The sequence below is a fragment of the Malaclemys terrapin genome, chromosome 4 (genome assembly GCF_027887155.1).
Source record: "Malaclemys terrapin pileata isolate rMalTer1 chromosome 4, rMalTer1.hap1, whole genome shotgun sequence".
NCBI lineage: Eukaryota > Metazoa > Chordata > Testudines > Emydidae > Malaclemys > Malaclemys terrapin.
The window spans coordinates 84,582,358-84,609,016 of NC_071508.1; the positions used below are offsets into that span (position 1 = coordinate 84,582,358).

General features: G+C 44.2%; 1 protein-coding gene across 8 annotated transcripts in view; it reads left to right on the forward strand.

The window, feature by feature from the left end:
• TMEM229B (transmembrane protein 229B) overlaps window positions 1-26,659 on the forward strand; it is a 56,502-nt gene that overhangs the window by 10,301 nt on the left and 19,542 nt on the right. For 3 of the 8 annotated variants that reach the window (XR_008444634.1, XM_054024742.1, XM_054024741.1), the window contains exon 1: window positions 22,098-22,270. The exons of 4 other annotated variants lie outside the window; for them this stretch is intronic. Coding sequence is in view for 1 of the 4 variants with exons in the window: in XM_054024741.1 (XP_053880716.1) it covers window positions 22,223-22,270 (48 nt within the window). In the remaining 3 variants the exon portion in view is untranslated. Of the gene's footprint in view, window positions 1-13,694; window positions 13,768-22,097; window positions 22,271-26,659 lie in introns of those variants that run through there. One more of the 8 variants, XM_054024745.1, reaches the window with a different exon arrangement.

Sequence of the window (26,659 nt, forward strand, 5' to 3'; positions counted from 1 at the left end):
CAGTGCTCCACCTCAGAGGTGACTGCACTTCAGTGGTGCTTGTAATAATCTCTGTATATGTGTCCTGGGTGTAAAATTCAAGGGGGCAAACTGTAAAACAGCATAAATGGGTATAGCTCCATAAATCTTGTCCAAGGTATTGATTTAGATCTATAAAAGCCTATATTAGCCTGGGAGCATAACGTAGTAAAATCTCATTCCATGGGCAAGTTAGTGATAGAACGGTAAGGGAGATGTCATTTGACTCATAAAATTCTACAGAATCATAATTTAAATGGTGTCATCCTCTGTGGTGTGGCAGGGGAGATTCTGACCCCCCCCCCCCCTGCACTTCCAGTTTCAAGTCCTCCAGTTGGTGGAATTGAAACTGGAACAATGTTGTCGGAAATGGGTCAAGTTAGGTATCATTCGAAAACCCTTTCTGCATGAACACAATGGTACCAAACCTGACAAACCTACTACAATTAAGTAGTTATGTATTTGAGAAAATGTTTAAAAATCAACTTTTTAAAATTATACTTTAACACCAGGGATGCATTGCTTATATAAAAGACGTTGATCTTTGGTAATCCAAGGGTAGTTAGCGTTGACATGTAGGAGTGAAACCATTTATTTATCAAAGTCATCATCGATGTCCTCTCTGTCTAGGGCACCACTGCTAGACATGTCACACTGATCCTCATCTGCGCCACACTTGCATATCTCCATACAAGGCAGGCTTCTGGCCAAACATTTGCAGGATAGTGAACATCTGGTCTTTGCTTTTGATTACCTGAAGGATTGATTCGGGAGCATGTGATATTTCACACATAACTGGTTTTGATCAGTTCATCTCCCAAGATTCATCCATGCCTGATAGTGAGAGTAGTTCTGGATGCGCTCAATCATCCCGAAGCCATTCCATTGCTTGATAATTTGGCCTCTTGATAGCAGGTATGAATGCGTCCCTTGTCAGTGGCAGTTTTTCTCCATTTGTCTATTTCTTGGAAAACATCCACCAACCTAGCTCTGCAAGTGTCATAATGTTGGTCTTCAAATGGTAAACTCAGCATATGAACGCCTCCAGTGCAGTTATGACCTCATCAGAGAGTCTCTCAGCTGTTCCGAGGACTCTCAGAGAGAGGAGAGAGTCTTTGGAAGCTGAATCAAATGCCTTCCAGTAAGATAATTTGTTCTTCCCAGCCAGCCTTCCAGTAGTGTCACATCCTGAAAGAAACCTGGCAGTGTGGTGGCTTTTAATGGTGTGAATGATAGGAACACACCTCCTGAGAGAGAGACAGCGCTTCTGTTTCCCAGCAGCAGGCACAAAACCAGAATCTTGCAGAAATCTTGGGTAGTGTCTCACAGAGAGCACTAGAATATCTGTGTCTTGTGCAAAGATCTGGAGTTTAGTAGCACCTTTTTCTGTGGCACTGATGACATGCAAGATAATTTTAGTGTCAGCTTCCTCATGGGAACTGTGAAGAAACTCCACTGAACAGAGCAAGGAAGCAGCTTCATTATGCCATCCAATGACAAAATTATTCGAGCAATTCTTCGCGTGCTGGAGTATTTTTCCTGTAAAGTATGTGGTTAACTCATCCTTTGTGTGAGTATGAGACAGTAACTTCTTCTCTGTGACGTTGGAGATGTTCATGAAGTCAGAGATTTTTGTATTGGACAGATGCAATATCATGGAGTCTCTTCTTTCTGGTAATATTTTAAATTCATACCTCTGCATATGTATCAAACACCAGGTGGACTTTGCCATAGGTCCAATATTTTCTCTGTAGCCTCATAATGAAGTGTTCAGCCAAATCTCAGCGGGTGTTAACAGTTTTTGGGTTGTCAAGAGCTTGTACCTCAGCCATACCATCTATGATTGTATGCCGAAAGGCCTCTAGTACATAAGATACTGGTCATTTTGTCAGTAGATGCTGGCTTAGGAAGCCATGCAGGATACATATTAGTTTGCTTTTTGCCCGGCACATATTAATTGTTCTGTCGCATTCGAACATCCATTGTGGTACCATGGAGAACTCATACTTCAAGTCTCACATAGATCAAGATCATGCTGAGATCTGGACACAACCAGGAAATGAGCAAACAATGACCTGTCTGTGGTAAGCCATGTAATAGTCCTGCCACACCTTCACTTTGATTTTCTTTTTTGCATTTGAGCACAGCTTTAGTCTGTTTTTGATCAGAGCCCATAGATTGATGGAGCCTTGGATAATTCTTTGAATTTTGAAGGTTTCTTACAAGTGATGACCTAAAATATCCATTTGACTGACATCTTTAGCTATCTTATCCCTGAAGACTGCTTTCATCATGACATTAATGAGCTCCTGTCTGTCATACTCAAATAGGTTGCCAGTATGAGTAAACTCATCCTGTAGCTTTAAAATTCCCCCTTCTTGGCATTTAACAATGCCTAATGAGTCTAGATGGTGCTTGCTTACTTCTGGGGACATCATCCCAGCTATACTCAATGTTTTGTTCTAAATTGGATGGACTTCTGGGGTTGTCAGGAAACACCAGGAAAGAGTATTTGGATGCTGTGTTATGCCTACCAACCCCATAATGACTTTCACTGCTCTGTTTTCATGTTCTAGATTTTCATCTGAATCAAGTACACAGAAGGGAACTGGCGATCTTTTCTAACAACTCAATTTCCTTTTTGAAATTCCTCCCATGTGTCAGGGTCAGACTTTTCTCCACCTGTTATTTCAGCGAGGTATAGGGGCAATCATTGCAGAATAGTTGGCTAAATCTAAAGCAAAAAACTATTTCACAAACCGTAATGTTCCCTCTAATTTTTTCCATCCATGTGCGGAATGAATTTTGTTATGTGCAGCACCAATACTGAGATAATGTGCAGATGTGCACCACCAGTAGAAACAAAAAACCTAGATATAATATATATTTTTTAAAAGCCCTCTCTCCCCGCTGCAGCCCCAGGACTGGGGGAGAGGCCTCTCTCCCTGCACAGCCATGCATGCCCCAAGCTCACTCATCACCGCCTCCCATCTCACCCCACTGCCCACCCCCACCCCTATTCCCCACCTCACCCTACACATCCTCCAGGCCCACCTGTGCCTACACCCCGTGTGCTGTGTGGGTGCCTGCACTAATCAGGTGTGTGCCCCTTGAAACCTCTTGTGCGTCTGCACAGGCGTGCACCTTAGAGGGAACCCAGTCACAAAGTCTTCCAGAGCTGTGAGGTGCAAATTCCAATTAGCCATCCTGACAGATCAAATAAAGAGCAGCAAACACCCATCAACAGCTGGCATTTGTCCCGGCATCTTCATGTTTCTCCTGATCCTTGATGAACTTCCTCAACCTGCCTTGCCAAAGCCAGTTTATGGGCATACTTCTTATAGCATGTAAGATGCCACTGAGTGCCGTGTTTAAGCAAGTCCCCCACTGTGGTATTCTCCAAAGATTCTGCTACTAGTTGGTACTCTTCATCTCCCCATTGATGCCTAAAATGATCAAGACAAAAGTAAAAACAAGGATTTTGTAATAAGTTACTTTGAGATTGTAATTAGTTACTTAACGTACATTACATAATTTTGTGCATGCCATTGGATTCCTGTAATTTTTGGCTGGATGCTGATGTCTTAACCAGTGTATCATTACAACTCGTTTGGCATAATAAACAAAGCTGATAATCAATACCGCTGGTCCTCTTCTTTTTTGCTGATGATGGCAAATGAATTTGAAGCCCTCCTTCCATTTATAGTAATCTGTCACATTAAAACAATTACTTGGATATCATGTTCTGAGCATTAATTGATAGTGCAATATTGTTAGTCAAGGACCAGAATTTAACTTTTTGTGAGGGCTGCATGTTTGACATATCTGTGCTAAGATATAATGAAACGTTCTTTCAAATATATATATATATCTACATAATTGTTCTAGGTTTGTCATGGTTGGTATCGCTGTGTTCCTGAGAGAAGGGACATTGTGCCAATGACATTGTGGTATCAACATTTCCACCTACCAGAAGACCTGGTGCTGGGAGCTGGGGAGAAAGGGAGGGAGTATCCCTGCCATGCCGCAGAGGGTGACACCATTGAAATTATGTAGATGTTTGCGAATCAAATGACCCCTCCCTTTACTTTTCTATCATTAACTAGCCCTCGGAATTAGACATGCTCCCAGCTTTTATGGTGTGTGGTTACTGGCTACCTCAGAAACTCCCATTCCCCTATTACTGTATATTTGCTCACAGTCCCTAGGTCTGAATGTCTGGTTGCTGGGCAGTCTCAGTGGAGGGTTTGCTATTCTGGAATTCACTTTCCTTGCTAATCTAACAAAGCCCAAGCCAGCTGACTTTCAGGGCACCCTCTTGGGACCATGTATCTTCTCAGGCTTGTGCATGAGCAGGCGATTGTGGGAAAGACATTCCAGGTAAATTCTTGAGAAGGGGGAAGTCTCTTTCTTTATTTTGTGATTTTCGTGTTATAATGTTGTGTACATTTTCTCGGAGTGGCTTGATGGGTGCAGTGTAAGCAGATCAAAATAAATATAGGGTCTGATCCTGCAGTCCTCTCAAAGGCACATTACCCAGTGAAGCCTTTAATTGGCAGTCCACTACAGGATCTGATGAATAGTTTGTGAAATACTTTGAACTCCACCAGGACCGAGATCAGCTAATATGAGATAGCAAGATAAGCAAGACAGTTCCATAGTGATGTAGGACTTCACTGTTGCCACTCTGATGCTCTCCATGGCCATTTAAAACTTCACAAAGACAATAGGGAGAGAATTCAGATCCCCCTCCCCCCATTCCAAAAGCACAAGCCCTTGCTGCTTGGGATAAAGGAGAATATCTGTTATTTGTGAACAGCATGGGAACTATCCTATGTAGCTGAGCAGTTCAGATGCCAACCAGTAAAGGGTAGTGGTAGATGTATAAAATAGCCAGTTTATTAAAATATTACAATAATATACAGTTTGGAGATTGACCTTTCATTTATCTATGTACTCAGTCCTCTTGTGAACTAATTACATGTTTTGGAAACAAGGTCTGAGTTTTGACTTTGACATTGTGAGGTATTAGTGATCACCATAAAGGTAATAAAAGGCATGATTCTTTTGTAGGTTTGTTAGAATTTGATCAGTTTTCAAAGATGAAGTCAATAAGTAGAAGACATCCATTTCTAAAAATGTTGCACAGCTACTGAATTATACCTGGTTCCTCAGAGGGGGAGCTCCATTAATTTTTGTGATTGCTGTTACTCCAAGTTTAAGTCTATGTGTGTTACTCCATTTTTTGGCTATATCCCAGGGATGGGAATGAGGGAGGGTATCACATTCTGACCAGAGAGACATACTTTTCATATTTTGCTACTTGAGATACGAGTGTAGAAAATTATATGAAAAACAAGTTCTGACAAGTGGAATGACAACAGTCAGAATTTGCTACTTGATGGACCAAGGATGAGAAAAGTGGAGAGTACAGAACTGTAGTAAGTACCAATACATGCACTTACACAATACCATTCATCAAAGAATCATAGAGTTCATTATCAGTCTTAACAAAGCTTCACACTTCTGTGAGGTGAAGTAGGTATTATCAGTCCCATTTTACAGATAAGTAAATAAAGCAGATAAATGATTTGCCCAAGAACTCACAACCAGTGGAAGAGGCAGGAATAGAATCCAGGAATCTCCTAAAGCCCAGATCTAATGCTGTAACCACTAAACTCTACTTTATTATCAGTAAAGAGATTAAATGGGTTACTTGTGGCAGCAATTTTTTTTGATTGGGTAAGGAAACATAAGAATGACAAATGAATATGTGACAATGATATCTAGAAGTGTATGTGACACCTGGGAAAAGGTTACTCAGACAAGTTTCTAGGCAACAGTGTCCTGCCTTTGATTACCAATCAGTCAACGAGAGTTTGTTCTGATGATGTAACGTTTGTATTTTAATCCTTGATAAAGCATGTGTGGGTCGAGTTTTGTGAAAACTGGTCACTTTTGATTAGGGAACACTCCAGCTCTCATTCTGCTAAATTAATTTTATTTTGAAGACACACTATTAAGTCAAATTTGACCCCAAATTTAAATTTGGTAACTTAAAAGTTTTTATAAAACCGAAGACCAATGGAAATGTTCCAGTTAAGTTATTTTAAAATAATTCAAAAGTCATTTTTTATAAATAAATAACCATTCCTTTGTGCAGTGTTTGCAATCCAAACATGGCAGCATTATGCTGGTGCATGAGAGCATAAATGTGAAACAAATATGAAACTGACCAGTCTATTTTTATTTTCATTGTTGAGCAGAAAAAAATTTAAAAAGTGAACAATATAAACAGCAAAAAAGTAATAAGAATTTAATAATCGAAGGCACTTAGTAATACAGGAAAATATGTGTTTGTTTTTAAATGTTGATTTTAACTGGGCTATGTCCTGTGTATGAAAACAGTTGTAGTCAAATTTTTTTTTTTTACACTTAACTATTACTTGAAACACAGGAAAAGTCAGATCTTGCTCAAGGTAAGCAAACTTCCAAGGAAATATTTGAAGACATTATAATTCTACTGTGATACAGGCATCTCCCCAACATTTGTGAGACGCGGGGTGGCAATGAGGCAATTAAAAAGAAATGTTATACTCTGAAACTCTACTATTGTGATTCCCAAACGCTTTGCCCGAAGTTTTCACTTGGGCTACGACTGTACCTAGTAGCATTTAGGAAAAAGGATATCTCGTGCATAGCACTGTGGATTGTTTGCTTTCATCATTTGCATCTAGAAGTTGTTGTCACTATACAGACTTGGCTTGAAATATACAGTAGAGCAATTGTTCCTTTTGGTAGGTGGGGAATGCGTGGTAGCAGTATACTGCAGATAACTTGCAGATACAAATTCAGGGCTTTCATAGGGAAAACTCAGCTGTGAATATGAGCTCATGTTTTGCCTACTAGTCTAGGTTCACAAAAGTTCAGATCCCCGCTGATTGGTGTACAAGTTTGAAAAGGCATATGAAGAACTGTGGGTGTCTAATACACTGTGACACAGTGCTCTCAACCGTATTTTCATAAGAGAGTGGGTTGAGTTTCTGAAAACAGGACTGGGAGCCAGGAATTCCTGGTTTCTGTTTCCAGCTTTGTCACTAACTCACAGAGAAACCTTGGGCAAGTCACATAACCTCTCTGTGCCCACATTTCCTATTTGTAAAATGGCACTTAATACTTTATCATGGAATTGTTGTATGGACTGATTAGTTCCTTGGTTTTGCAAAGCACTTTGAAGAAAAGTTCAAAGTAGTAAACTAACCAAAATACAGAAAAATACATGGAAGAAATACAGAAACTCCCACTTTCCAGTCAAGAATTGACTCCCCTTTTTTGTTTGGTTACTGCAGATACTCTTATTTGGTGAACAGTACAAGTGGTTAATTCTATGAACGTGCAATCTCCAGCCTTGTCTACATTGGGAACGTTAGTGCCCATATTACAACAACTGCCAGCAATGGTGCATCAGTGTGAGTGGTACAACAGTGTAAGTGCTAGTGGTTGACTGAGTTCCTAATAGGCATTCATGACACTTTGTTTAAAAGATGCCTGAGCCTGGCCTACACTAGTGGATTTTATTTATTTTCATCTAGGTATATTAATGGCCCCATCACCATTATCAAAAGATGCCTTCACAAGCATTTCACCTTTTAAGCATTGATATTGCAAACATGTCAGCTTCATTACATATTGAATGCAAAAACAAAATAATAATTTTGAAACTTTACAGTTGCATTACATGCTCCAAGTATGAGGCCGAGCATGCATCCTTATCTGTTCTGCTTTGCTCATATGCTTTACAGTATACTATTTCTCAAATAATATTTTTCATTGAAATGTAGATACACTCATGTGCTTAAGGTAATACAGACTGTATTGTAATGCAGCTGCATTATTTTAGTGAAAGGAGGTATCTCCAGCATCATTGTGCCCCCTCATCCCCTGGTAGGCCATTGGTTAGAATTGAGTCGTAAGTAAAAGTGCCCCCTACTGAATCAGGAACACCGCTTCCTAGAGCATTGAGTTTTTCCATGGCAGTGGAGGCTCTCATCTCAGCACATCAGTTCCAAGATGTCAAATTCCTCAAAGTTAATAAGGTCAAGATCACTGGTCTAGTAGAACTGAAGGATTTTTTATTCCAGCTCTCTCATCCTGAAATATCTAGACCTATCTTTTTTTTTTTTCTTAGTTCTTAAATGGGTATGGGTGGGATTACAGACACCAAAATATCTCTGTGGAGATCCAAATATATAGAAGACGGCTGCCTTCTGCTCCTCCTCCCTCCCACTAACCTAGTTTTCAGAAGATAGACTTCTGACCATGATTTTTGTCCTTGATTCTAGGTCAGCTCTTGATCCCATTTAAGTAAATGAGAAAACTCTTATTGGCTTGAATGGAAATAGTGACCACAGCAATGTGATGCAAAAATATAAAGAAGAAATCCATGGGAAATCCATGCTATGGCCAAAACTTTCAAAAGTAGCCGCTGAATTTGGGTGTCCAAATTGAAACACCTTGGACCTGATTTTCAGAAGTGTTGAACAATGCACAACTGCTGCTTATGTCAGCTGAAAATCAGGCCCAAGGCACCCAAAATAAGTGTCCACTTTTGAAAATGTTGGTCTAAATTTTTCGTAAGTTTTGCCCTTGTTTTGTGTATCAAAACTGGCAGTCAGGAGCTCTAGGCTATTTGTGTGTACAGGAACTGTTTCAACAAATAAAACCTACTTCCCCTTTAAACAAGAGGGCAAAACTAAGTGAATGAATTGTAGTCATAGCCATTAGTTTAAGTATAGTAATGCATTTTCCATATGAGAGTGAAAAGTACATTCCCAAACATAGAGGATGGATTTGCACATTGAAGGAGTTCTGAATAACTGCAAAGCTTTCTGTTCATATGTTCTTTCTCCTCATTTTTTACAAAATTAATTATGGACTGATAGATTTGGCTATCTAAAAATGTTCACAATATTCTCATTGTTTTGGGGAGTACAGTTTTATATGCTTTCTCTGCATCTCAACCTTACAAATTTAAATACAAACCCCTACAGCCAACTGAGACAAGATACGTAAAATGAAATTAACATACAAATTAAATTTTTTAAAAGCATTATAAAATATATAACAATATAAACCATAGCTAACCCAGTTACAATAGAAAGGCCTTTTCCATATCTGATCCACTAACACAATCTTATTATAATAGCAATGTTATTCTCAGAAAGAGAAGCCTAATTAGATTTAAATCTATCTACGTAAATATGAAATGGGTGCCAACTGTCTCTCTAATTCCCATGGCACATGGATTTAATTAAATGTTTATACTCTTATTAATTATTGCGTAAATCTTGGTGGGAGGTTTTTTTTGTGGGGGGGCTTAGTCATTTAATCTGCATTCATTTTATTGGAATACTTTTTTAGATCACTACTGTATAAATTAAAGCTGAACTTTTTGAAGGAACCTAAGGGGGTTAGGTACACAAATCCCATTGAATTTCAATCCTAACTCAATTAGGCTCTTTTGAAAATCCCAGCCTATATGTATTCGGATACTTAGGGCTTGTCTGTACATGTAATTGTTCCTGATTTAACTCCATGTGTGGACAATTTTTTCCACACTAAAGAGTGCCTTGTTCCTGTTTAGCTTAATGCACAAACAAGGCAGTCTTCTTTCAGAATAAGTGGGTCCATACATGGAGTTAATCAGGAATATCTCCATAGGTAAACAGGCCCTTAGATGGTCAGGGACCATCCTGTAATGATATGTTTATACTGTGTCTAGCACAATGGGGCTTGGACTACATCCATACAACTACTATTACTAGGTAACTTAGGACAATCCTTCACATACTGGCTGTTGTCTCTGTTAGTCACCTTTTGGTTGGGTTTATATTCTTCTAGACAATAAAATAGGGGGCAGCAGACAACTGTAGGGAAAACTTTGAGTTATTATGGGAGAGTTTTGTGCTGATTTTTAGCAAGGATTTATTGTTTATTACTTGGTGTAAGGAAGCAGAGTGGCCTCATCTAACCTCACTCTGTCCTCTCTGGAGGAAGTGCAGGGGCAGGGCAGGAAGTATAAGAACAGGGCCCTGCAGTAGGGTTGCCAGACATCTGGTTTTTGACTAGAACACCTGGTCAAAAAGGAACCCTGGCAGCTCTGGTCAGCACCGCTGACTGGGCTGTTAAAAGTCCGGTTGGCGGCACAGCAGGGCTGGCTCCATGCAGCTCCTGGACCAGGAGCTGCCTGAGGTAAGTGCCACCTGGCTGGAGCCTGCACCCCAAACTCCCTCCCAGACTCCGCACCCTGACCTGCACCCCAACCCCCTGCCCCAATCCTGAGTCCCCTCGGGCACCCTCTCAGAGCTCGCACCCTGAATCCCCTCCCGAATCCCCTGCCCCAGCCCTGAGCCTCCAGATCCCTTGGCCCCAGCCTGGAGCCCCCTCCTGCATCCCAAGCTCCTCATCCCCAGCCCCACCCCAGAGCCCCGCATGCCCAGCCGGAGCCCACACCCCAACCCCTTGCCCCAGTCCGGAGCCCACTCCCGCATCCTGAACGCCTCATTTCTTGCCCCACCCCGGAGCTTGCACCCTCAGCAGGAGCCCTCACTGCCTCCCACACTCCAACCCTGTCCTAGCCCAGTGAAAGTGAGTGAGGGTGTGGGAGAGCAAGCAACTGACGGAGGGGGGCTGGAGTGAGTGGGGGCTGCACCTCAGAGAAGGGGCAGGGCAGGAGTTGGGGCAAAGGTGTTTGCATTTGTGCAATTAGAAAGTTGGCAACCCTACCCTGCAGTACAGCTCAGTTAGGGCTGGACAAGGGAAGGAGGCGGATGTCCTTCTCAGGGAGCTGAGCCCTCAGCCGAGCCTGTGACCGGGAGCAGAAAAGAAAGGCAAACCACTGCCCCAGGAGACGGAAGGCCCCAGGGAGAGACTGGAGGACGGGCCGCCTGATCGCGACACTGAGAGCCAGGTCCCAGTAGCGACGGAGCAGTGCCAGCAGGAACCAGTAGGAATTAGCCCAGGGTAAAGAGACTTTTGGTGTGCTGCCAGGACGTGAGGCAGCTATCACATATTTCCCTGCTGACTCCGGCCGGGATCGCCTGCCACATCTAGGGCCCTGGGCTGGGACCTGGTGGAGTAGGGTGGGCTTGGATCCCTCTCCCCCCAGCATTGTACAGGGGCTGGTTGCCCTCTAATCTTTAGGCCAGAAGGCCAGCAATATAGATCGTTTAATTGCTCAGCCCGCAGTCAGAGGGCCTGAACCATAGACTATTGTTGTTCACCCCACACCAGGAGGCCTGAACTACCAGCCAGCTGGTGGTTTGCTTAATCCTCCTTCAGAGGTTTGAACTGATATTTGGGCGATTGTGCAGCTGCAGACCAGGCTGCCTGATAAAACCTCTGGTGGTCGTACTGACATCCCGCCACTGCCGGAGGGGGCACCCTGGCCCTGAAAGATAGGAAGGCTACACTTGGGCTACAAGAGTATCTAGAGGCTCCAACCAAGATTGGGACCCCATTGTGCTAGGTGCTGTACAAACAGTTAGTAAGCGTCCCTGGTCCAAGGAGCTTACTGTGAAGGACAGGGGGCTGCTCTGCAATAATAGATGAATTATTGACTTCCTTGGCTCCAGCCAAGTTACACAGATTGCTTACCAAGGCTGGGACCCAAAAGATCAAAGGACAATAAAAATTTAAGACTCTCTGCCCAGAGATGAGGTGAGAGAACAAGGCCTAAGACCTGTGGGGGGCCCTCAGAGAGATCAGAGAAGGGGTATGAGGTGCAGGTGGCCTGGCAACTATGGCACTTAGAATCTAAATAGATGATATGACAAAGGATGGGAGGGGAAACAGAGGCACAGAGTTGAAGTGACTTGCTTAAGGTCACAGTGCAGGTCAGTGGCAGAGCACGGAATAGGATTCAGGACTCCTGAGTTCCAGTCCCATGCCTTGCCCACTGGACCATGCTGCCTCTGATTTTCTTTCTTTACTTTTGCATCACATTGTTCTGGTCACTCATAATTAGTTGCTTAAACATATTGTGGTGTTACTGTCTCTTTAATACAGCATAAGCAGGTGCACTCAGGGCCAATAAAAATAAGCACAACAAACAGCAGCTAGGGACTAAAGGAAAACAGCAGGTAAAGAGTGGAAGCTTTAGTGGCTAAAGCACAGGGGTGTGTCAGAAGATCTGGATTCTATTTCTGGCTCAGCAAAAGAGTTGATGCTTGATTTCAGGGCCTGATTCACCATTGTGTTACTCCAGTTTGACACTAGTATAAATCCATTGGGCTCAATTCACCATTACTCTGCCTTATGTAGTCATTTACACTAGTTGCAGAGTGGGTGTAAAATGCTATTGAATCAGAATGGTTGACGGACACCATCGACTTTACATACTTGATCCAGGCACCTGTGCTTGGCATGCAAGGTAAGTGTAACATCCAGAGACCCTGCAGTGCTCGCAGGGAGTGCTTGATGGGGTTGCAGTGTGTTTTGTGCATCTAAAACAGGAGGCCTAGTATGGATGCTCTGATCGTTACAGCCTGCAGCAGTTCAAGCACACTATTATTAGCTGCCCCAGTGCAATTCTATAGTGTGGACCAATTTTCATTAATAGCTCCCAGTACTTGCAGTACTTCCTGGTCTTCTTTATCTTATCTTATAACTCTGTTTATAACAAGGCAATCCCCCTAATATCTCAGTGTGGGATATATGCAACTCACATGGACCCAACTCGCCATTCCTCCTTTGATTTATCCTCTGTCCCAATGGGGCTCATTCTTAGTAGCTCTCTCCAGGAGATCCTTGGCTGTGGCATTCTTCACTTCTACTACTGGGGGAAATCCTGCCCAAAGAGAGATTGTGACATCCTCTAACCACCCAACCAACCTCTCCCCTACCCCACAGATACTTCTCCTTTAGTTAACAATTGCTGTTTTACATAGCACATCTGGACTCCATTGTCCAGCTGAATTTGAAGTTGGGGACCAGGTGATTCTCATGGATCCCCGTCAGCTGGGGAGGGAAAGAGATGAGGTTGGTTGCAGAAATGCTGACGGGTAAGCAATATTAGCTGCTGCCTAGGGCACCAAATGTGATCTCGCTACCATTTACTCAGCTGAAAACAGTGCTTTAGTTGGTAGAAAACTGTCATCCACTGAACTGTAAAGTTCAGGCCAACACTGTAGCAAGGTTATGATAAACCAGGTGTCAGCAGGGTTCCTCAGAAAGCTGCTGGCGGACTGAGCTGTTGGAATGAATCCAAGTGTTGTGTTGATGATGAAGCTGTGAGCATGGTTATTAAAAAAGCTGGTATGAGTAGTGCAAGTGCTGCTTATTGCTTGCCCTCAAGAACCATCAAAGGAAGCACAGACATCTTCCATTGCTGTTAAAACAAAAATCAAGCACCCGTGTGGGCATCAAAAAAAACCCAGAGATATTGGCAGCTGAACAAGGCTATGAATAATTCATCCCTCAAATGCCTCCTGTGTGTTTCATCCATTTAGGCTGCTCAGAGTTCTAGCCACTGAATATGCAGACAGATCTACTTCCAAAACCACAGGGACGAAACCCTACAGACTGTGATTGCCACTTCTGTCAGCTTGTCCTCCAGGAAGCTGTGGCTGTTGCAGTGTTGTGTGACATTTCCCAGGCCAAGAAAGTGATTGTGCAACCTTTGCTCATCTTGCAAGCAGTGCTGGTAGGAAGCAGTGTCACTCAGCAAAATTGGGACTAGCTGTTATCTGGGTGAGTAAATGAGCTGGGGCTAAGCTGGGAAGTAGTGGTCTGATGTTTTCTACAAGAAGGGATATGATGGGCTAGTTGGGCAGTGGCTCTTTGGTTTGGGAGGGGAATTGGCACCTTGAACACTAGTTTATGTGCCAATCAGTCTCTTGTGAGTCCATGTTCAAAAACAGTCTAGGTGTTCCCTGTCGAAAGTTCCTGAGACACGAGTAAGGATTTTTCCCAGCCCAAACCGTCTCAGTGGAAGAGAAGATGTTAAATGGCCATGCCACAGCCTATGTGAAGTGAGATAGTTGTTTCAGCTCATTTGCTAGTGGGCAGTTGTCAGCATCATGGTTGGTGACCTTGTTGGCAGCCTAAGCAGGGAGGCTAAAGATTCACCGGACTAGAGTCTGATTTCCCCTCCCACCCCAACAGAAGATCCTCTTGGGTCAGGAGTGAGTGTTTTTGACAGAGCAGAATGAGGGAAGGCTGCACTGAGGAGAAAAAAGGGCTTTGCTTTCCAGGGCTGTCAACCTGGTACCTGTTCCTCAGCCAAGAATTCACATATTAGGCTGCAGAGACTTTCTTATAATATACTCCTTCCCTGCTGTTGCTTTATATTAAAAACCCCTCCAACCTCTCTATTCATCATCATCATCATGTTCCCATTACGGCTCTGGCATTTTGGGCAGCGACGAAAGCATTCTATTAGCTCTGGTCAAAGGATGCTGCCAGTTAGATTCATCAGCATTCCCCCATCTCTCCTCCACATCCCCCAGAATTCCTGTGGCCCAGAAGGCTTTTTCCCAGCTTGCAGACAGTCAGACTCTCAGCTGGCTCTCCCTCACTGTAATCACAGCAGCTATAGAGATGACTGACTGCTTAGGGTAAGAATTTAACTCCTTGCATGGTTAAAATACAAAAACCATGAGGAGTCCTGGTGGCACCTTAGAGACGAACAAATTTATTTGGGGATAAGCTTTCGTGAGCTATAACCCACTTCATCAGATGCATGGAGTGAAAAATACAGTAGGCAGGTATAAATATACAGCACATGAAAAGATGGGAGTTGCCTTACCAAGTGGGACTCAGTGCTAACGAGGCCAATTCAGTTAGGGTGGATGTGGCCCATTTCCAACAATTGACAAAAACGCCACTAGCCATCACCTATAGCCCCCAACTAAAACCTCTCCAGTGGATCATCAAGGATCTACAACCTATCCTGAAGGATGATCCCTCACTCTCACAGCCCTTGGGAGACAGGCCAGTCCTCTCTTACAGACAGCCCCCCAACCTGAAGCAAATACACTCCACACAACAGAAGCACTAACTTAGGAACCAATCACTGCAACAAACTCCGCTGCCAACTCCGTCCACATATCTATTCAAGGGACACCATCATAGGACCTAACCACATCAGCCACACCATCAGGGTCTCGTTCACCTGCACATCTACCAATGTGATATATGCCATCATGTGCCAGCAATGCCCCTCTGCCATGTACATTGGCCAAACTGGACAGTCTCTACTCAAAAGAATAAATGGACACAAATCAGATACACTCTATCCCGATATAACGCTGTCCTCGGGAGCCAAAAAATCTTACCGCGTTATAGGTGAAACTGCGATATATCGAGCTTGCTTTGATCCGCCAGAGTGCACAACCCCCTCCCCCCACCCCCGGAGCGCTGCTTTACCGCGTTATGTCCAAATTCGTGTTATATCGGGTCACATTATATCAGGTAGAGGTGTATCAAGAATTGTAACATTCAAAAACCAGTAGGAGAGCACTTCAATCTCCCTGGACACTCAATAACATACTTAAAAGTGGCCATTCTTCAACAAAAAAACTTCAAAACCAGACTTCAATGAGAAACTGCAGAATTGGAATTAATTTGCAAACTTGACACCATCAAATTAGGCCTAAATAAAGACTGGGAGTGGCTGGGTCACTACAAAAAATAATTTTCCCTCTGTTGATACTCACACCTTCTTGTCAACTGTTGGGAATGGGCCACATCCACCCTAATTGAATTGGTTTCGTTAGCACTGATCTCCCACTTGGTAAGGCAACTCCCATCTTTTCATGTGCTGTATATTTATACCTGCCTACTGTATTTTTGACTCCATCGATCTGATGAAGTGGTTATAGCCCACAAAAGCTTATGCCCAAATAAATTTGTTAGTCTCTAAGGTGCCACAAGGATTCCTCGTTGTTTTTGCTGATACAGACTAACACGGCTACCCCTCTGAAACATGGAAGAATACATTACTTATTAGGAGAAGAAATATACAGACAAAGCAAGCCGGGCTTTTGATTTGTGTCTGGGTGGTTTCCATAGCAATGTAACTGTGGAGCCCTTTGTGCTGCTGGTCTTGAGCCTCATGGCAGTTCCACTTAATGGTTTATAAGTGCTCAACTCTCATACTAAGGGAAATGTATCCAACTCAAAAGTGAGATGGAAATCCCAAGACAGGCAACTGTGAGTACTTATGTTTATTGTGTTTGCTGTGTCCCCTGAACAAACTATGAACACCAGCGTCTTGGAAACCATGGCTCCTTTGCAGCCAATTGAGGCAATGAAACTTCACATGGATTTTGGCATAATACAGTAGCTTCTGCAGCAGACATTGATATTATAAGCACAAGGTTATGACGACCCATATCCCTTGCTCTCACACATGCTACAAACCATTAGTACTCACACCTAACACATTCAGAACACATACACCAATCTCAAACATACACTAATCACAGGCACATTCAATACACATTAACTGATCACAGGCACAAACTTTGGACACACATGCTTCTGTCACACACAGACACCTATCACCTCACTTGCATACGTGAGTCATAAGAGCAAGATTATGATTATGGCTGCATGTAGGTCATGAAATGGTGGATTCTAGTATTTTCATGAGGTGGGTTGTTTTTTAATAGCCGTGTCTTCTGACATTTGGGGATTTTTGTACATGGAGGGGTGAATCTAACTGTTAATAATTGAAAGTGAGAGCATTTTAAACTTGGCTTTCAGGAAAGGCTGAGAGACCAGGATCTTTGTTACAGCTAGTGGTTTGTCAATTGATCACAGGGATGGAAAGGTACAGAATGTGTGGTGTCTCTGTTTTTCTTTGGGTGTGGGGAAAGTCCTTGAGCTAACATAGCTGGTTTAAGAGGTGACTATACAATGCTGCTTTTTTCAAAGGCTGAGATCAGGAAGGCGGTGTTAAAGAAGAGTGACATTCCTCTGCCTCTCTCACCAGTGCACACCCCACCACCAGTCACAAACATGCATACACCAGTGGCACCCAGTCATGCACTTCCCTATGACTGTCACGTGCACTGAAACATACAGCACACCCACTTATCACACTGACTTGCACACTATCAGAAGTATCAATCTCATGCACACAAATCACACACAGAGACACCAATCAGACATGTCCCGACTATACTCCTATGACTAATGCAGCCATGCCACATAGAGCCTTACGTATGCGCTATGTACCTGCCATCTATGTTTACAACACTTACACATACCCACACACCAACACCTGACATACATCATCAACCAATCACACACCCAGATGTTTACATCAACCAATCACACATGTACCACTCCTCCATTTCCACCTGCATGCACTGATCTCTCTGAGCCCCAACATCACTGCACAGGTTGAATTCTGTTTGGGTGGCAGCCTCCTGTCCTGAGGCCTCTCCATTGTTTTCTTAGGCATGAAACATCCGCATTGTTGTTGGAAGCTTGTTTTTCCATCTCCCTGAATGGAAGACCCTCTTCTAGGGCCTTTGTTTTGCTTGTTTAAAGCTGATGTAATGAATGTAATGGGTCCTCTGTTCTCTTTGTAGAAAGGAATGTTAATTATTTTCAGCAGACTAATTACACTGCTAATGAGAGGCTGTACTGCAGTGATATTCCCTTTAATTACTTGTTCTTAAGTGCTGTACCGAGCCGTTTTTGAACATGCTATTAAATGCAAATGCCTGCGTCTGGCTTGGAGATGTGCCTTTGGGCTCCCCGGAAGCAGGGGCGGCTCCAGGCACCAGCGCACCAAGCGCATACCTGGGGCGGCAAGCCACGGGGGGGCGGCCTGCCGGTCGCCGTGAGGTCGGCAGTCAGGCTGCCTTTAGTGGCATGCCTGCGGGAGGTCCGCTGGTCCCGTGGTTTCGGCAGCAATTCGGCGGTGGGTACGCTGAATGCGCGGGACCGGCGGACCTCCTGCAGGCATGCCACCGAAGGCCCCCTGACTGCTGTGCTTGGGGCAGCAAAATACATAGAGCCGCCCCTGCCCGGAAGAAATGCTTTGCTAAATGTAGGAGTCCATGTGATACAGCCAATTGAACAAATGAGCGTAGTGCGCAGATCCACCTAGTCAGGGACCCACCAGAACAACAGTTTGCTTTATCTTCTGTATGAATTCTGTGCTGGTGGAAGTGAAGGATTGTTGTTATTTCTATTCCAGTAGTGCCTGGAGGTCTCAACCAAGGTCAGGGCTCCGCTGTGCTAAGGGCTGTAGTACTAACATGGTCCCTGCACTAAAGATCTCACAGTCTAATGAAGCAAGACAGGCAAAGGGTGGGTTGGGAAGTTGAGGCACAGAGAGAGATATGAAATGACTTGCCCAAGGTGTCACAGCAGGTCAGTGACAGAGCTGGGAATAGAACCTAGTTCTCACAAGTCTTAGGGTGATGCTCTACCCACTGAACCACATTGCCTGTAACTTTATGCTTAGAGCCAGTATGACTAATGGTATGACTAGAGCCAGCAGACATATTGCACGCTCATAATGCAAGATACCTCCAGCCAACTCCACAAGTACACCTCAGCCCTGATCCCTACGTGTTCCTGTGCTTCTCTCCCTGAATTCTGTAGGTCTTCTCCTTATGTCCTCCAAAGTCTTTTCTACCTAAACTGCTGACAAAATGGTGTATTTTATGTCTGTCCTGAGAGAGCCACTGTACTGTAGCTGGTATTCAAGTCCTGCTACCCTCCCTCCAGTGCTGCTCAGTCTGGATCTGCAGCACCTCCTTTTATTCAAATGCTGCACCATCTCTGCAAAAGTACCTCATGTTTTTCTGCAGCACCTTCACCTATTCCAGTCCTGGCCCCTCTTGCCATTTTCCCAATGCACTTCAACCCTGACGTATCTGACGCCCATAACTTGAGTCCTGAGACTCCGAACACACAGTAAGCTCTGCCAATGCACCTTAGTGTGGTTATTCCAGTAACAGGGGAGATGTGAAGGGCATGATACTGTATTGCTGTCACTTGCCAGGGAGGAGGAAATGCTTGTACAATGACCATGCTAGGAGCCAGTGAAAGATGGAGTGTTGATAGGGTTCCAAAAGTCCAGAGCATCTCAGAGTTACAACAGGCAACTTCATGTGTAGTTAAAGCAACTAAAAGTCAGGTGATCTTGGGACCTTCATAAGGAGTGAATTGGACCCCAGGAGACAGAAAACCCTACCCAGGAGGGCAGTTTCAGCATGATGTGCTGAGAGTTGTCCCCAGAGCTCTAAATGGCCCAGTGTGTCTTCTGGAATAAATGCTGATATCTGGTATAAAGAACACCCTCAGAATGATTGCTCTCCTGAGTGGGGCATCCTAGCAAAGTGGGCTGATCTCCTTCATTGGGCAGTTCCCACTTTCGTTTGGCTTTTCTGAGAGGCGTGTGTTGAAAGCTCAGTTCTGTTCTGTCAGTTTGGTGGGAGAATGCCTTCTCTCTCCTTGCAGGTCATGTGCCTGCCCCTCTGGTTCTCTTTGGAGCAAAGAGTTGCTGAGCTCTGGGAGGCTGAGTAATGAGTTTGAGCCTGCATCGCTGCTATCATCAGACTTCTGAGGGGACAATAATCCCTGGGGGGGAAATTCTTGAGAATACAAGTAGGTCATTTGTTTCTGCTTCTCACACTTCCTTTTCCTTGTCTTCCCCTCCCCCACTGGCTGTTGCTTGGCTGCTCACAATGCTCTGAAGCAGCTTCACAGTGTTACTTTAAAGCTTGCTGTTGAGATAAAAAAATATGGTCCAGGCCCTCCAATGCAGCGCAGCCACTTTGTACCACACTGCTGGCATAAACTGCCCTGACAGCTGGTGGAACAGGCCCAGGCAGGATCACCCCAGCGCAAAGGTGATCCTCCAGTGGTGCAGAAATGACACAGGGGTTTATGCATCACTTCCTGCTGCTGGGGTAGGAGGGGAAAGAGGTGCGGCCAGAGGAAATAGGTATGGCCAGGACACTCCTGTTGCTAATCCAGTCCTTTATGTTTTTGCTCTCTTGAAGCTATTTACAAACAGCTGATTAAAGCTGATTGAAAATGGCTCCAATTTGTTGAAAACGGGGAGCTAGGTTGGTCAGAGGTAGTGCCAGGATGAGGAGAGTGCACAGATGGTCATTTACGCCACCTTTGGATACAAACCTCTGACCTGCACTCCACAGATCATCTGCTTCCCATATTGAGGTCCATATATATACCATATAAAGTTCCCTTACCTGCCTGACTAATAACACAATAATATTTTTGATCATTACAGTGGAAAGAATTTTGAAAATCTTTGCCCCACTGAAGCCGTTTGTCTGTTCTTTGGACTTTACTCATCTCAGACAGTGAAACTAGATTGCCCAGTTTCATCTTATAGGTTGCAAGGCAGTGCCAGGCTAAGTTTAAAGGGAGTATAAAATGGTAGCCTTTTACATTGACTCCGCACAGGTGTAAATGACTGCACAAGCTGCAATGCAGTGGAGAATCAGGCACTGTGAGGTGTCTGTATGATATGAGGAGTGATTGCATATATTTCAAAACTAGTGATTTTGGGGATCCATAGATAGCCTGGTACTTGTGGATTTTATCAGCATCACTTCCTTTTAGTGTGGATGGAGCCGAACAGTTGAATTCTTGCTTGCCATTGATAATGCACCTCTTAGACTAGATGACATAACACAATATGCCGACCTGAAGAGAAGAATGGGCAAAATGCCCAATGCCTGCTACTCCAGGGCTGTCAATGTGCAGTTTGAGAACCAGGATGCCCAGGACTCAAGGATACAGGCATTGAAGCTGCAGATCTTTTGTCCTTTGTAAAGACTGGGACAACATAGGCTCAGTGTCTGGTTCCATTTGTTCTAGGTCAACAGATGTCATGTTTGTTTAACAGGTTTTAAACATGGGTTAAAACTAATTGAGGCTAATTTAGTTTAAACACAGTTTGGTTGGCCAGGCTGGACAGGACCAAACTATGTTTCACTGAAGTTTAGAAACTGTATTCTGGTCTAGATAGCTATCAGGAGCCCATCATCATAGCAGTTAGGTGCCAGTGTTCCCATATTCATTCAGTCCCCTACCCAGAAAGACATTGTTCAAGTTGGTGTCCAGCAGGAAAAGAAGAAAAAGGAATAGTCTCATTGTACAATAAGTGAGTGTTGAAATAAAAGGTTTGCTTAGACTTCATAAGTCAGTTATGACCTGTCAGGTGAATAAGTGATAAATCAGAATGGTACCAAGGCATAATATTTATATGTTAGAGACTGAACCTCAGTAAATCTGTCCCTTGGAGGTGCAGTTATCAGCAGTCCTAAGAGCTATGTGCCTGCATTAAGGAAAGAGCAGGTCCATAGTGTTTAGCTACCAATTAAATGTATCTTTTTTTAAATAATGAATGAAGTGGTTATTTAGATGTTTTCTCTTTTTAGGAGGCATTAACTATGTCCATTGCTAAGTAAAACTCGGGCTGAAGTTTGAAACCAGCAGTTAAGGTGACCATAACTGCTGTAGGCATATGAATGGCAAGATCAAGGGCAGGAAATACACCGGTCTATTGAGACTCCTACTACAGAACAGTGCAGAGTGATTAACAATACAGGATACCTGTGCTATGACTGGCTGAGACCATTCTCTCTCCATCTAACAGCTGTTAGTTATATGCCACCTGGGTAAGATTTATGTTACAATTCAACAGGTCAGCTGATCTGGTGGTTCAGTTAAAAGGGCCAGGTGTCCTTATATAATTCAAGAGCTTCTCTGAGTGCTGCAGGCTCACTGCTGTGGTGTGTCTCTGCTGTCCAATACAGAGTGTGGCACAGCCACAGCTGCTGCTGCCGCCTTTGCAGGCAGTTAGGAATTGAGTGCCTTCTGCAAAGTGAGGAGACCTACAGTCTCTTTCAGAGGGAGTCCACTGAAACTAATAGAGTTATGGGTGCTCAATGCTTTTTTTTCTTCTCTTAACAAAAATAATTTTATTTTTTTTTTGGTGGGAGGGTAAATTTCCTGAGTGGCATTAACTAAAAATGACTTCAGCTGCCAGAGAACTCTGCAGACAGGAAGTGGCCTTCATACCACTTCCTCTTGGAAGTTACTGTGCAGAGTGAGCTGCTATGTAGTATGAGCACTGGCAAAACAGGATTCTCTCTACCTTCCAGCCAACTGGGAGCAGCCTTTGCATTGGGATTTAGCCTCCAAGATGTGGTGGGGTGCCTGGAAACTTAGCCTCTCAAGAGAAGTGAGCAAGGTACATTATGTCTCAATGTTCTGGTGGGGTTTTTTGAATGAGAAGACATTCAGTTTGTTATTGTCCCTGAGACATGACCACAGCCTGACACCAAGGTGGTCAGATTAAAGTAATTGAGCAAACAGTGTAGTTCTCTGGTAGACCTCTGACTTCTTCTCCTTTGCCCCCCTTATGTCCATATGTCCTAAGGGTCCCTGAGTGACTATCGTTAATGTTTTTGTAAAGTTAGTTCCGTGTTTGTGAATGGTGTTGGTTTGACAGCCTGGAAGATTCATATGCTCTGTTTATATAAAAGAAAGCAAAGCACCAGCAATGACCGTATCTGCTTTCCCTACAGCAGTCTGCCTCAATGCTGCTCTGGAGAGACCTGCCTTTAGGGGCAGGAGGGGGAATTCAGAACTCCAGTCAGCTATGGAGACTGGCTTCTCTGCTGAGGATAACAAGAGTGAGAGCCAAATAGTGTTAACTGAGGCGAAGGTTTGATTATAGAAATATGGAGGTGTCAGTCATTGGGACTGAAATGTATACAAGAAAACCAGAGAGAGGGAGCCAAATGTGCTTTGGGATAGGGAGAGGGCTGACGAGACAGGACACTCTCTCAACAGCATCACTCAGAAAGCAAACACAATTCTAATTTTCAAATTCCCCTTTTCTAAAAGGAATCCAACCCTGACTAAGAAACACTGTTGGTACAGAAAGCTCTCTGGGATAGGGACTCACTTTATGCCTGCACAGTGGGGCTCCCAAGCTGGTTGAGATGTCTAGATTTACTGCAGTATAAATGCTATCGTAATAAGAAGGAGGTTTATGCTTTGCTCTGAAGTATCTGGTACTAGATACAAGCGGAAAGGATAGAAGATACAAGGGAGTATTGTTCATTCCTGTGTACTTTAGATTTTAGCGCACTTTTATTTTGAAAAGGTTTTCTTTTTGGTTGATCTATGTTTGTTTCCTAAAATGGATGGATAGATAGAATACAATGACAATAGCTGTGTTTTTGTGAGAGTGAATATGGCCTCTGCTGGTTGATGGGGCTAAGACTTAAGATTCCAGTTACACTACAAAATACTGAGCTAGAAAATCACTTTTTAAAACTGGCTAGTCTTGAGAATGGTTTCCAAAAGCTGTTTGAATCAAATTATGCCCCATCTATTCAGGTAGCAATGCCAGATTACTGGAACCCATTTTAAAATTGACTTTTAAAAACAATTTGCTAGCATAGTCAATTTTGTAGGGTAGAAAGGACAGTGTGAATGATACAGTCTTACCTCACCCATTTTATCTCTTATCTGCACACAGCAGCTGTTGCACTGAGGACAGAAGGAAGGGTTGCAATAGTCCAGCACAGAAACACTTGCCTGAGAAGCTGCAACAAACTTCCTTTCAATAAAACTGAAACAGTGGCTTGTACCAAGCGAAATTACTGTCGCCTTAGCCTCCCTGAGCAGGTCTATTGTCTGTACTGTACTCTTCTCAACCTTGACTTGCCTGAACACCTTTTAAATTGGGTTTTTCTGGCTGTCCAGTAGTTTATCCAATCACGGTGAAATGTTCTCCAGTCATCTTCCCACCAGCCCCTGCCTCACTTCCTGTGTTTTCTTCCTGCATCCTACATAGCAGAATGGTGGTGGTCTGACAGGGGGGAGCCACAATGAGTAGCTGCCCAGTGGTCCAGTTTGTAATTGCACCTCCCATGTCAACACTGCAATTGAACAAAATACTCCGATTAAGGTAGTTCTAAACAGACTTCTAAACACAGCTGTATTCTAATTTAAGGGACTAAATTGCTGAAACGTATCACTTTAAAAGGCTTTCTTTACTCCCTGTGTTCACCTGTTTGGACATGCAGCAGCTTTGTATCTCTCCTGCTCTCTTCCTTTCAATAGATGCCTTGTTGATACTTGAGTATAGCTTGCTCTCAGTGATCCATCAGCAGCCCAGCAATGAGAGGAAAATGGCCTTTGCTTTCCAAACCAGTTAAGATTCTCAGGCAGGTTTGTTTGAAGGAGCCTGATACAGGGCCGGCTCTACTGTTTTTGCCGCCCCAAGCAGCGCGCCGAATTGCCGCCGTGGACGGTGGGGGCAGTCTGTGTGCCATTTGGGCGGCATGTGTGTTTCCGTGGCGGCAGCAGCTTCTGTCTTCCGGCTGAAGACAGAAGCCACCGAATTGCCCCCACAGGCAGCTGAACATAGAAGCTGCCGTTGAATTGCCACCGCCGCGGAAACGACTGTGCTGCCCTAACGGCACACGCACTGCCCCTGCCGTCCACGGTGGCAATTCGGCGTGCTGCTTGGAGCGGCAAAAACACACTGACTGCCGCCCCTTGCAGATTGCTGCCCTAAGCACCTGCTTGGAATGCTGGTGCCTGGAGCCAGCCCTGGCCTGATAAGAAGAGAGTGGAGGCATGAAGTGAGTTGAAGTATTCTGGTATTCTCATATTTACCTGGGCCCTGTAATAGCTACAGAGGAGCAGTGCATCTTCACTAGCTCCTTCTCACAGAAGGGATCCATCTCCAAAGGTGACTGACTACCTAGGTATAGCAAAGGTGGGGGAGGATTCACTAGCTTGTCTCCCGGATAGCCCACCCCAGCAAGGCCTCTACAATAGTAGAGGTTACATTTTTAACAGTGAGGGTAGTTGCCCGCTGGAACAGTTTACTACGGGTTGTAGTGGCACTGACAATTTTTAAATCAAGGCTAGTTGTTTTTCTAAAAGGCAAGCTGTAGTTCAAACAGGAACTAATTCCCTGGAAGTTCTATGGCCTGTGTTATGCAGGAGGTCAGACTAGATAATCACAATGGTCCTTTCTACTTTATAATCTATGAAACACACTTTCTGTCTCACTTCAGTGCGTTCCTTCTTGCTCCTCCATTACACAATCACTGCACTTCTCCAGCCCACCTTCATTAATCCCCTGCCTCAGATCACTCATCTGTTTTGTCCTGCAGCCTTCCCCAAATGGAGGGGGACTCCAGCTCCACACTCCCAGCCTCTCATTTCCTTCTGTGCCTTGATCTCTGTGGTCATTGAGAAGCTAATAGAATTCTGGGCCTGTAGTTAGCAGGTTGGAGGAATCTAAAGTAGTAGTCAGGAAAGTCTCCCCTCCTAGCAAGGATCAGTCCAATGTGACAGGGTTCAAACCCAGTCTTCCTTTCCCACTGCATCCCTGCCTTCATGAGGACCGTGCTAGCCTCCTCTATCAGAGCTTGGGTATTGACTCCTAACTGGAGTGCTAGCTAGTGGGAAGGGAGTGAGAGTTCAGTGTAACAGCATTCCCTGCCCCTCCGGAAAAGAAGACTTCCGTTCAGTGACACCCCTGCTAGCCCACCCTGTGGAAGACTGAGAGTGGGATTAGAAACTAGCAGCCTTGGAAATTTTTGGCCTCTGAGGCAGTTATCAGTCCTTCAAGGAGGATGTATTGCAGATATTTTGTCATGATGTGGTGAAGTTGCATCAGCCCTGAAGTTATTTCAGGACTTTCAATGCCCTAGGAAACTGCAGGATAGCATCACACAAGGCTGGACGGTCCCATCAAAGCTGAATTGCCAGCTAAGTTTCAATTTTAGAATAGTTATTTCTGGAAAGAATACAAAAGGCAGAAAGACATGCCTGGATTCTGCAATACTAGGAGGAGTTCATGGCACCAGCAGCTAGAAAAATGAACTTTAGATCCATAGGCAGAGCATGCTGGCTCTAGAAATCACAAAGAGAATCAACATGGGATTCAGTCTAGGGCTAGACTGTTGGCCCAAGCCAAAGTGCAAGTGTGGGTGCAAGTAGGGCTGGCAACGTGTTTATGCAAAGGTGGCTTAAATCTCACCTTTGTGCTCTTCTTCGTGCAGGGGCTGGTCCCTTTGCACTTGGAGTAGCATGAAAGGTGCTCTAATTTACACCAGGCTGCGATGGCCCCAGGGGATAAAAATGCGGCTAAAGATCAATAGAGTTCAAATGCAGGGGCATCTCGGGCGGGGCATCTTTCTCCTGCTACACTGGCAGCAGGGAGGAAGGGTGGTGCGAGAGCCCCTGCATTAGCTCTATGCCACTAGAGTATCCCCCTTGCACTGGGAGGATCTTATCTTGGCTAGTTAAGCCAGCTTTAGAGACACATTTCACTGACAATGTAGAGCCAAGCAGCTGTCCTTTACTGGGGAATCTGTCCCCTCATTTATACACTGCCTCTTCTGATTCTAGCTGCCCCTCCTGGCCCTGTTCTCCACCGTCCTGGTCCTTGTGTACTTGCTTGCATCACTGCACAGTGAATGTGATGTTGGGTAAAATGCAGCTATTCTGATCTGGTAGCATTTTATGCCATCTTTGCAAATGACAGCACAAGGCAGAGGGGAATCCAACTCACTGTGTGGGAACTACTCTCCTGGATCTCAAGTTC